The sequence below is a fragment of the Oncorhynchus clarkii genome, chromosome 5, assembly GCF_045791955.1.
Source record: "Oncorhynchus clarkii lewisi isolate Uvic-CL-2024 chromosome 5, UVic_Ocla_1.0, whole genome shotgun sequence".
Taxonomy (NCBI): domain Eukaryota; kingdom Metazoa; phylum Chordata; class Actinopteri; order Salmoniformes; family Salmonidae; genus Oncorhynchus; species Oncorhynchus clarkii.
In genome coordinates, this window is record NC_092151.1 from 25,098,968 (window position 1) to 25,111,582 (window position 12,615).

The 12,615-nt window shown below is 42.1% G+C and overlaps 1 protein-coding gene across 1 annotated transcript in view; it reads left to right on the forward strand.

Annotated features, from left to right (window-relative positions):
* The first annotated feature begins 1,009 nt into the window (after nucleotides 1–1,009).
* The window catches only part of LOC139409662 (collagen alpha-2(I) chain-like), an 89,343-nt gene continuing 77,737 nt past the window's right edge, over nucleotides 1,010–12,615 (forward strand). The window contains exons 1-3 of the mRNA XM_071155080.1: nucleotides 1,010–1,079; nucleotides 4,481–4,625; nucleotides 11,219–11,377. Of these exons, the coding sequence (XP_071011181.1) occupies nucleotides 1,010–1,079; nucleotides 4,481–4,625; nucleotides 11,219–11,377 (374 nt within the window). The remainder of the gene's footprint in view (nucleotides 1,080–4,480; nucleotides 4,626–11,218; nucleotides 11,378–12,615) is intronic.

Sequence of the window (12,615 nt, forward strand, 5' to 3'; positions counted from 1 at the left end):
ATTGGATGCACCTGAGCTCAATTTGGAGTGTCATAGCAAAGGGGTGTGAATACTTATGTAAATGAAATATTTCTGCATTTCATTTTCAATACATTTGCAAAAATGACTCAACATGTTTTCATGTTGTCATTATGGGGTATTGTGTGTAGATGGGCTGTAAAACACAACAAAATATGGATAAGTAGGAATACTTTCTGAAAGCACTGTGTGTATATATTTATATACAGACGTGCTCAAATTTGTTGGTACCCTTACAGCTCATTGAAATAATGCGTAATTCCTCCTGAAAAGTGTTGAAATTAAAAGCTATTTTATCATGTCTTTGGTATGTCATAGAATAAAGAAAAGAAGCTGTGAAAAGAGATTCATTATGGCTTATTCTACAAAGATATTCTATAATATGGACACATTTGTTGGTACCCCTTAGAAAATATAATAAGTAATTGGATTATAGTGATATTTCAAACTCATTTTTTTCATGAATTAGTATCACACATGTTTCCAATCTCGTAATCAGTGATTCAGCCTATTTAAATGGAGAAAAGTAGTCACTGTGCTGTTTGGTGTCATTGTGGTCACCACACTGAACATGGACCAGAGTAAAGTAGTCACTGTGCTGTTTGGTATCATTGTGGTCACCACACTGAACATGGACCAGAGTAAAGTAGTCACTGTGCTGTTTGGTATCATTGTGTGCACCACACTGAACATGGACCAGAGTAAAGTAGTCACTGTGCTGTTTGGTATCATTGTGTGCACCACACTGAACATGGACCAGAGTAAAGTAGTCACTGTGCTGTTTGGTATCATTGTGGTCACCACACTGAACATGGACCAGAGTAAAGTAGTCACTGTGCTGTTTGGTATCATTGTGGTCACCACACTGAACATCGACCAGAGTAAAGTAGTCACTGTGCTGTTTGGTGTCATTGTGGTCACCACACTGAACATCGACCAGAGTAAAGTAGTCACTGTGCTGTTTGGTATCATTGTGTGCACCACACTGAACATGGACCAGAGTAAAGTAGTCACCGTGCTGTTTGGTGTCATTGTGGTCACCACACTGAACACGGACCAGAGTAAAGTAGTCACTGTGCTGTTTGGTGTCATTGTGTGCACCACACTGAACATGGACCAGAGTAAAGTAGTCACTGTGCTGTTTGGTATCATTGTGTGCACCACACTGAACATGGACCAGAGTAAAGTAGTCACTGTGCTGTTTGGTATCATTGTGGTCACCACACTGAACATCGACCAGAGTAAAGTAGTCACTGTGCTGTTTGGTATCATTGTGTGCACCACACTGAACATGGACCAGAGTAAAGTAGTCACTGTGCTGTTTGGTATCATTGTGGTCACCACACTGAACATGGACCAGAGTAAAGTAGTCACTGTGCTGTTTGGTATCATTGTGGTCACCACACTGAACATCGACCAGAGTAAAGTAGTCACTGTGCTGTTTGGTGTCATTGTGGTCACCACACTGAACATGGACCAGAGTAAAGTAGTCACTGTGCTGTTTGGTATCATTGTGGTCACCACACTGAACATGGACCAGAGTAAAGTAGTCACTGTGCTGTTTGGTATCATTGTGTGAACCACACTGAACATGGACCAGAGTAAAGTAGTCACTGTGCTGTTTGGTATCATTGTGTGCACCACACTGAACATGGACCAGAGTAAAGTTGTCACTGTGCTGTTTGGTATCATTGTGGTCACCACACTGAACATGGACCAGAGTAAAGTAGTCACTGTGCTGTTTGGTATCATTGTGTGAACCACACTGAACATGGACCAGAGTAAAGTAGTCACTGTGCTGTTTGGTATCATTGTGGTCACCACACTGAACATGGACCAGAGTAAAGTAGTCACTGTGCTGTTTGGTATCATTGTGTGAACCACACTGAACATGGACCAGAGTAAAGTAGTCACTGTGCTGTTTGGTGTCATTGTGGTCACCACACTGAACATGGACCAGAGTAAAGTAGTCACTGTGCTGTTTGGTGTCATTGTGGTCACCACACTGAACATGGACCAGAGTAAAGTAGTCACTGTGCTGTTTGGTATCATTGTGTGCACCACACTGAACATGGACCAGAGTAAAGTAGTCACTGTGCTGTTTGGTATCATTGTGGTCACCACACTGAACATGGACCAGAGAAAGCAAAGGAGAGATTTGTCTGATGAGATCAGAAAGAAATAATAGCCAAGCATGGTAAAGTTAAAGGCTACAAGACCATCTCCAAGCAGCTTGATGTTCCTGTGATAGCAGTTGCAAAAATTATAAAGAAGTTTAAGGTCCGTGGAACTATAGGAAAATCGACTCCAGGAAAATCGACCTCGGGATAATCGACCCCAGATTGAACAGAAGGATAGCGCGAATGGTAGAAAAGAACCAAGGAAAACTGCCAAAGAGATAAAAGCTGAACTCCAAGGTGAAGGTACGTCAGTTTTTGAGTGAAAGTGAGCTTCATGGAAGAAGACCCAGGAGGAGCATGTTTGAAAGAAAAACATTAAAAAGCCAGACTGGAATTTGCTAAAATGCATATTGACAAGCCACAATCCTTCTTGGAGAAAGCCCTTAGGACAGATGAGTCAAAACTGGAGCTTTTTGCCAAGTCACATCAGCTCTATGTTCACAGATGAAAAAATGAATCTTTCAAAGAGAAGAACACCATACCTACAGTGAAACATGGTGACAGTGTCACCAGTAATGCACCCCCACACCATCACACCTCCTCCTCCATGCTCCATGGTGGGAACCACAAATGCGAAGATCATCTGTTCACCTACTCTGTGTCAGAAAGACACGGCGGTTGGAACCGAAAATCTCACATTTCCACCAGTCTAATGTCCATTGCTCGTGTTTTGGCCCAAGCAAAAAAAACTTTTTGGTTTACTACTTCATTCTATATGTGTTATTTCATAGTTTTGATGTCTTCACTATTATTCTACAATGTGGAAAATAGTAAAAATATAGAAAAACCCTTGAATGAGTAGGTGTGTCCAACCTTTTGAATGGTACTGTATATATATGTATATCAATGCACAAGGCGAGACCCAAATGCAGACACAGGAGGCAGATGGTTGGAGACTTACAATGCTTATTAATCTATAGAGGTAGGCAAGAGAATGGTCGTGGACAGGCAAAAAGGGCAAAACCAGATCAGAGTCCAGGAGGTACAGCGTGGCAGACAGGCTCATGGTGAAGATAGGCAGAATGGTCAGGCAGGTGGGTACAAAGTCCAGAAACAGGCAAGGGTCGAAACCAGGACTAGAAAAAGGAGAATGCAAATAGCAGGAGAACGGGAAAACCGCTGGTTGACTTGGAAACATACAAGATGAACTGGCACAGAGAGAGGAAACACAGGGATACATACACTGGGGAAAATAAGCGACACCTGGAGGGGGTGGAGACAATAACGAGGACAGGTGAAACAGATCAGGGTGTGACAATGTTCTTTTCAGTTTTTTTGTTTTACTAAAACCACCCACGGGCCGGATTGGACCCTGTAAGTAGGCGATGTTTGACACCCCTGCTCTAAGAGCATCTCCCCTTCCATGGAGAAAAGCCCTGTGGTGGTATGAAGCATGTTCGCTGTGGTCAAACCATTGAAGTCTATGTTAAGTGCTGCTATTGCAATCCTGACTTAACTCTGCTGTTCTCTCCTTCCTGCTTCTTACAGGGGAAGGTTAGTTCAGTCTAGGCTAATTGATTTGCCTGCCTGCAGTGCCTGCTGTGCTAAAGTACTGCCTGTTTGTCTAATTGGCCTCAAGCCCTCCTCATCTTAGATAGTGTAGTTCCCAGGTGACCTTAGAATAAGGCCAGGCACTGCAGGTTACAGCCCAATCAATACACAACAATACATGTCTTTCAATGCTGACTTGAGTCATTTTCTCCACCATTGATCAACTGCTGTATTCATAACCCTTAGGAGGGGCTCCTCAGCCCACAGCTCCTCATCAACAGCCCACAGACCCCACTATGGCGTGTTACACAAACAGAAAGGCCTCTTGTGCTTGCGTCCACAAACAAAACAATGGAAGGAAAACCAAAACAATGGAGGGCACTATGGTACACACAACAGCACCACCATTTTGAAACTATTGGTATTTGTTCTAGCCCTCAACAGTCCAGAAGGAATGGTTCCCAAAAATAGTTTCTACCAATTTAGTATATTAATTGATGGGCAAAGTGGATGGAATGAGGTGGCTGTTTTTGACCCTCATTTCACAGAAAATTAAGCTTACTGTGTGGAACATTATGGTCAGAAGTCCATTGAGAGGGGTACAAGGAGTTTCTTTTCACAGGGTGATCTTCGGAATGGTAGCTGAGTGTTACAGAGGAGTGGATTGAGGTCTGCCTCATAATACAACAGAATTGTTATCTGTCTGTTAGTTGACAGTTAAGGTTTGAACTCCGACATGGCTGCTCGTGACTTTATTTCACTGTGTGTCTGTCCTTTCTTTCTCTCCACAGAGGTGAACCTTCTAGAGGAGCTCTCGCTGCAGGTGTCCAACAGCAGCAATGCCTCCATGTCTCTGGATGCTCTGAGGTGTCCGGTGCTGCAGGTGGGACAGTACTCCACCCTGTCCCTGCCCCTAGCACAACTCTTCACTAACGGGTAAATCTCCCCACACACACACACACACACACACACACACACACACACACACACACACACACACACAGTCATGGCCAAAAGTTTTAAGAATGACACAAATATTTATTTCCACAAAGTTTGCTGCTTCAGTGTCTTTAAATATTTTTCTCAGATGTTACTATGGAATACTGAAGTGTCAAAGGCTTTTATTGACAATTACATGAATTTGATGCAAAGAGTCAATATTTGCAGCGTTGACCCTTCTTTTACAAGTCCTCTGCAATCCGCCCAGGCATGCCGTCAACTAACTTCTGGGCCACATCCTGACTGATGGCAGTCCATTATTGCATAATCAATGCTTGGAGTTTGTCAGAATCTGTGGTTTGTTTTTGTCCACCTGCCTCTTGAGGATTGACCACAAGTTCTCAATGGGATTAAGGTCTGGGGAGTTTCCTGGCCATGAACCCAAAATATCAATGTTTTGTTCCCCGAGCCACTTAGTTATCACTTTTGCCTTATGACAAGGTGCTCCATCAAATCAAATTCAAATCAAATGTATTTATATAGCCCTTCTTACATCAGCTGATATATCAAAGTGCTCTACAGAAACACAGCCTAAAACCCCAAACAGCAAGCAATGCAGGTCTAGAAGTACAGCCCCCACAACACTAGAGAGATATCTTAAACCACCAACTTACCATCCTGAGACAAGGTTGAGTATAGCCCACAAAGATCTCTGCCACGGCACAACCCAAGTGGGGGCGCTAACCCAGACAGGAAGATCACGTCAGTGACTCAACCCACTCAAGTGACGCACCCCTCCTAGTGACGGCATGGAAGAGCACCAGTAAGCCAGTGACTCAGCCCCTGTAATAGGGTTAGAGGCAGAGAATCCCAGTGGAGAGAGGGGAACCAGCCAGGCAGAGACAGCAAGGGTGGTTCGTTGCTCCAGAGCCTTTCCGTTCACCTTCACACTCCTGGGCCAGACTACACTAAATCATATGACCCACTAAAGAGATGAGTTTTCAGTAAAGACTTAAAGGTTGAGACTGAGTCTGCGTCTCTTACATTACCATTCCATAAAAATGGAGCTCTAAAGGAGAAAGCCCTGCCTCCAGCTGTTTGCTTAGAAATTCTAGGGACAATTAGGGGGCCTGCGTCTTGTGACCATAGTGTACGTGTAGGTATGTACGGCAGGACCAAATCGGAAATCTTGAAATCATCCCTTGCCTTAACAGGAAGCCAGTGTAGGGTGGCTAGCACTGGTTAATATGATCAAATTTTGTGGTTCTAGTCAGGATTCTAGCAGCCATATTTAGCACTAACTGAAGTTTATTTAGTGCTTTATCCAGGTAGCTGGAAAGTAGAGCATTGCAGTAGTCTAACCTTGAAGTAACAAAAGCATGGATTAATTTTTCAGCATCATTTTTGGACAGAAAGTTTCTGATTTTTGCAATGTTATGTAGATGGAAAAAAATTGCCCTTGAAACAGTCTTGATATGTTCGTCAAAAGAGAGATCAGGGTCCAGAGTAAGGTCCTTCACAGTTTTATTTGAGACGACTGTACAACCATCCAGATTAATTGTCAGATTCAACAGAAGATCTCTTTGTTTCTTGGGACCTAGATCAAGCATCTCTGTTTTGTCTGAGTTTAAAAGTAGAAAGTTTGCAGCCATCCACTTCCTTATGTCTGAAACAAAGGCTTCTAGCGAGGGCAATTTTGGGGCTTCACCATGTTTCATTGAATTGTACAGCTGTGTGTCATCCGCATAGCAGTGAAAGTTAACATTATGTTTTCGAAAGACATTCCCAAGAGGTCAAATATATAGTGAAAACAATAGTGGTCCTAAAACGGAACCTTGAGGAACACCGAAATGTACAGTTGATTTGTCAGAGGACAAACCATTTACAGAGACAAACTGATATCTTTCCGACAGATAAGATCTTAACCAGGCCAGAACTTGTCCATGTAGATCAATTTGGGTTTCCAATCTCTCCAAAATAATGTGGTGATCAATGGTATCAAAAGCAGCACTAAGGTCTAGGAGCACGAGGACAGATGCAGAGCCTCGGTCTGACGCCATTAAAAGGTAATTTACCACCTTCACAAGTGCAGTCTCAGTGCTATGATAGGGTCTAAAACCAGACTTTAGCATTTGGAATACATTGTTTGTCTTCAGGAAGACAGTGAGTTGCAGCTCAACAGCTCAACTATTTTTTTTTGAGAGGAATGGAAGAGTCGATATAGGCCGATTTAATTTTTTAATATTTTCTGGGTCAAGGTTTGGCTTTTTCAAGAGAGGCGTTATTACTGCCACTTTTAGTGAGTTTGGTACACATCCGGTGGATAGAGAGCCGTTTATTATTATGTTCAACATAGGAGGGGCCAAGCACAGGAAGCAGCTCTCTCAGTAGAATAGGGTCCAGTATGCAGCTTGAAGGTTTAGAGGCCATAATTATTTTCATCATTGTGTCAAGGGATATAGTACTAAAACACTTGAGAGTCTCTCTTGATCCTACTCCTGGCAGAGTTGTGCAGACTCAGGACAACTGAGCTTTGGAGGAATACGCAGATTTAAAGAGGAATTTGCTTTCTAATGATCATGATCTTTTCCTCAAAGAAATTAATTAATTTATTACTGCTGAAGTGAAAGCCATCCTCTCTTGAGGAATGCTGCTTTTTAGTTAGCTTTGCGACAGTATCAAAAATAAATGTAGGATTGTTCTTATTTTCCTCAATTAAGTTGGAAAAATAGTATGATCGAGCAGCAGTGAGGGCTCTTCGATACTGCACGGTACTGTCTTTCCAAGCTATTCCGAAGACTTCCAGTTTGGTGTGGCGCCATTTCCTTTCCAATTTTCTGGAATCTTGCTTCAGAGTTCGGGTATTTTCTGTATACCAAGGAGCTAATTTCTTATGACAAATATTTTTAGTTTTTAGGGGTGCAACTGCATCTAGGGTATTGTGCAAGGTTAAATTGAGTTTGTCAGTTAGGTGGTTAACCTCTAGCGTCGAGCAATCCCGTATCCGGGAGCGTAATCATAGCCTCAAGCTCATTACCATAACGCAACGTTTCCTATTCATGAAAATCGCAAATGAAATGAAATAAATATATTGAAACACAAGCTTAGCCTTTTGTTGACAACACTGTCATCTCAGATTTTCAAAATATGCTTTAACCAAAGCTACACAAGCATTTGTGTAAGAATATTGATAGCCTAGCATAGCATTAAGCCTAGCATTCAGCAGGCAACATTTTCACAAAAACAAGAAAAGCATTCAAAATAATTCACCTTTGAAGAACTTTGGATGTTTTCAATGACGAGACTCTGTTAGATAGCAAATGTTCATTTTTTCCAAAAATATTATTTGTGTAAGAGAAATAGCTCCGTTTTGTTCATCATGTTTGGCTAAGAAAAAAAAACAAAAATGCAGTCACTTACAACACCGAACTTTTTTCCAAATTAGCTCCATAATATCGACAAACATGGCAAACGTTGTTTATAATCAATCCTCAAGGTGTTTTTCACAATTCTATTCGATGAAAAATCATTCCTGGCAGTCGGTTTCTCATCAGAGCCAAACGGAAAAATACTGCAGCTGGAGATTACGCAATAATTGCGACGGAGGACACCAAGCGACCACCTGGTAAATGTAGTCTCTTATGGTCAATCTTCCAATGATATGCCTACAAATACGTCAAAATGCTGCAGACACCTTGGGGAAAACGTAGAAAAGGTAAGCTGACTCCTAGCTCCTCCACAGCCATATAAGGAGTCATTGCCATGAGGCGGTTTAAAAAAATGCGGCACTTCCTGATTGTATTTTTATCTGGTTTTTTTCTGTAACATCAGTTCTGTGGCACTCACAGACAATATATTTGCAGTTTTGGAAGCGTCAGAGTGTTTTCTTTCCAAAGCTGTCAATTATATGCATAGTCGAGCATCTTTTCGTGACAAAATATCTTGTTTAAAACGGGAACGTTTTTCATCCAAAAATTAAAAGAGCACCCCCTATATCGAAGAAGTTAACTGAGTTTTGTCCTCTGACGTCCTTGGGTAAGCAGAGGGAGTCTGGAATGGCATCAAGGAATCTTTGGGTTGTCTGAGAATTTATAGCACGACTTTTGATGCTCCTTGGTTGGGGTCTGAGCAGATTATTTGTTGCGATTGCAAACATTATAAAATGGTGGGCCGATTATGAGGATTATGAGGAAAAACATTAAGATCCACAACATTTATTCCATGGGACAAAACTAGGTCCAGAGTATGACTGTGACAGTGAGTAGGTCCAGAGACATGTTGGACAAAATCCACTGAGTCGATGATGGCTCCGAAAGCCTTTTGGAGTGGGTCTGTGGACTTTTCCATGTGAATATTAAAATCACCAAAAATGTGAATATTATCTGCTATGACTGCAAGGTCCGATAGGAATTCAGGGAACTCAGTGAGGAACACTGTATATGGCCCAGGAGACCTGTAAACAGTAGCTGTAAAAAGTGATTGAGTAGGCTGCATAGATTTCATGACTAGAAGCTCAAAAGACAAAAACCTCATTTTTATTTTTTGAGAATTCAAATTTGCTATCGTAAATGTTAACAACACCTCTGCTTTTGCGGGATGCACGGGGGATATGGTCACTAGTGTAACCAGGAGGGGAGGCCTCATTTAACACAGTACATTCATCAGGCTTAAGCCATGTTTCAGTCAGGCCAATCACATCAAGATTATGATCAGTGATTAGTTCATTGACTATAATTGCCTTTGAAATGAGGGATCTAACATTAAGTAGCCCTATTTTGAGATGTGAGGTATCACAATCTCTTTCAATAATGGCAGGAATGGAGGAGGTATTTATTCTAGTGAGATTGCTAAGGCGAACACCACCATCTTTAGTTTTGTCCAACCTAGGTTGAGGCACAGACACGGTCACAATGGGGATAGCCGAGCTGATTACACTGACTGTGCTAGTGGCAGACTCCACTAAACTGGCAGGCTGGCTAACAGCCTGCTGCCTGGACTGCACCCTATTTCATTGTGGAGTTAGAGCCGTGTCTATGTTGGTAGATAAGATGAGAGAACCCCTCCAGCTAGGATGGAGTCTGTCACTCCTCAGCAGGCCAGGCTTGGTCCTGTTTGTCGGTGAGTCCCAGAAAGAGGACCAATTATCTACAAATTCTATCTATTGGGAGGGGCAGAAAACAGTTTTCAACCAGCGATTGAGTTGTGAGACTCTGCTGTAGAGCTCATCACTCCCCCTAACTGGGAGGGGGCCAGAGACAATTACTCGATGCCGACACATCTTTCTAGCTGATTTACACGCTGAAGCTGTGTTGCGCTTGGTGACCTCGGACTGTTTCGTCCTAAAGTCGTTGGTGCCGACGTGGATAACAATATCTCTATACTCTCTACACTCGCTGGTTTTAGCTTTAGCCAGCACCATCTTCAGATTAGCCTAAACGTTGATAGCCCTGCCCCCTGCTGGAAAAGGCATTGTTCTTCACCTAACTGTTCCTGGATGGTTGGAAGAAGTTGCTCTCGGAGGATGTGTTGCTACCATTATTTATTCATGGCTGTGTTCTTATACAAAATTGTGAGTGAGCCCACTCCCTTGGCTGAGAAGCAACCCCACACATGAATGGTCTCAGGATGCTTTACTGTTGGCATGACACAGGACTGATGGTAGCGTTCACCTTGTCTTCTCCGGACAAGCTTTTTTCCAGATGCCCCAAACAATTGGAAAGGGGTTCATCAGAGAAAATGACTTTACCCCAGTCCTCAGCAGTCCAATCCCTGTACCTTTAGCAGAATACCAGTCTGTCCCTGATGTTTTTCCTGGAGAGAAGTGGCTTCTTTGCTACCCTTCTTAACACCAGGCCATCCTCCAAAAGTCTTTGCCTCACTGTGCGTGCAGATGCACTCACACCTGCCTGCTGCCATTCCTGAGCAAGCTCTGTACTGGTGGTGCCCCAATCCCGCAGCTGAATCAACTTTAGGAGCTGGTCCTTGCTCTTGCTGGACTTTCTTGGGCGCCCTGAAGCCTTCTTCACAACAATTGAACCGCTCTCCTTGAAGTTCTTGATGATCCGATAAATGGTTGATTTAGGTGCAATCTTACTGGCAGCAATATCCTTGCCTGTGAAGCTCTTTTTGTGCAAAGCAATGATGACGGCATGTGTTTCCTTGCAAGTAACCATGGATGACAGAGGAAGAACAATTATTCCAAGCACCACCCTCCTTTTGAAGCTTCCAGTCTGTTATTCGAACTCAATCAGCATGACAGAGTGATCTCCAGCCTTGTCCTCGTCAACACTCACACCAGTGTTAAAGAGAGAATCACTGACATGATGTCAGCTGGTCCTTTTGTGGCAGGGCTGAAATGCAGTGGAAATGTTTTTTAGGGATTCAGTTCATTTGCATGGCAAGAGGGACTTTGCAATTAATTGCTATTCATCTGATCCTTCTTCATAACATTCTGGAGTTTATGCAAATTGCTATCATACAAACTGAGGCAGCAGACCTTGTGAAAATTAATATTTGTGTCATTCTCAAAACTTTTTGCCACGACTGTACACACTGAGACTGACACTGTGTACCGGCATTGTGTTGTACAGGTTTGCAGATGAGTTCAGCCTGTTGGTGCAGTTGCGAAGCCCACAGCGAGATGAACGCAGCGTGCTCACCCTGCTCAGCCATGACAGCCACATCCTGCTGCAACTACGCATCAGCGCATACACACTCACCTTCATCAGCACGCAACAGCGCCATTACGAGTGAGTCTGTTTGTCTGAGTATGTCTATCTGCACGTCTGTGGCGATTTTGAAAGTACAGTTTCTTTTGTCTCTCGGGTAGATGCAATTTAAAAACAATAATAATAATTGATTTTAATCTATTACCTATGTTAAGTTGTCACAAATCAACCTTAAACTTTTGTTTGAATTTTTCAAATATATGTTTTATTGTTCATTTTCGAAAGCATTTTATTTCTGTATTTCACTGTTTTGAATTGACAAGGCAGTTGTCCCACACCCTGACTTTTGATCTACTGCTATGTATTTCAATACGAAGAATTTTGATAATTTGAAAATAGTAGATGCAGCTGTTTAAAAAAAGTAAAATAAATTAAAGTTATGTACTTTGATATGTTCACAAGCACTAAATATATATTTTGTTTTACGAAATACAGTTGTCCCACAGTTTTACATCATCACCATCACACTGAATAAAGTGATCAATTGTAGTAATAATCAACATTTTACAAATCAATTCACACAAGAACTGGGAAGTGACAGTGGTGAACATGGATATGAGGTAGAGAGTTTGTGATATTATATCAATTCAATTCAATTCAAGGGCTTTATTGGCATGGGAAACATGTGTTAACATTGCCAAAGCAAGTGAGGTAGACAACATACAAAGTGAATATATAAAGTGAAAAACAACAAAAATGAATAGTAAACATTACACATACAGAGGTTTCAAAACAGTAAAGACATTACAAATGTTATATTATATATATATATACAGTGTTTTAACAATGTACAAATGGTTAAAGGACACAAGATAAAATAAATAAGCATAAATATGGGTTGTATTTACAATGGTGTGTGTTCTTCACTGGTTGCCCTTTTCTCGTGGCAACAGGTCACAAATCTTGCTGCTGTGATGGCACACTGTGGAATTTCACCCAGTAGGTATGGGAGTTTTTCAAAATTGGATTTGTTTTCAAATTCTTTGTGGATCTGTGTAATCTGAGGGAAATATGTCTCTCTAATATGGTCATACATTGGGCAGGAGGTTAGGAAGTGCAGCTCAGTTTCCACCTCATTTTGTGGGCAGTGAGCACATAGCCTGTCTTCTCTTGAGAGCCATGTCTGCCTACGGCGGCCTTTCTCAATAGCAAGGCTATGCTCACTGAGTCTGTACATAGTCAAAGCTTTCCTTAATTTTGGGTCAGTCACAGTGGTCAGGTATTCTGCCGCTGTGTACTCTCTGTGTAGGGCCAAATAG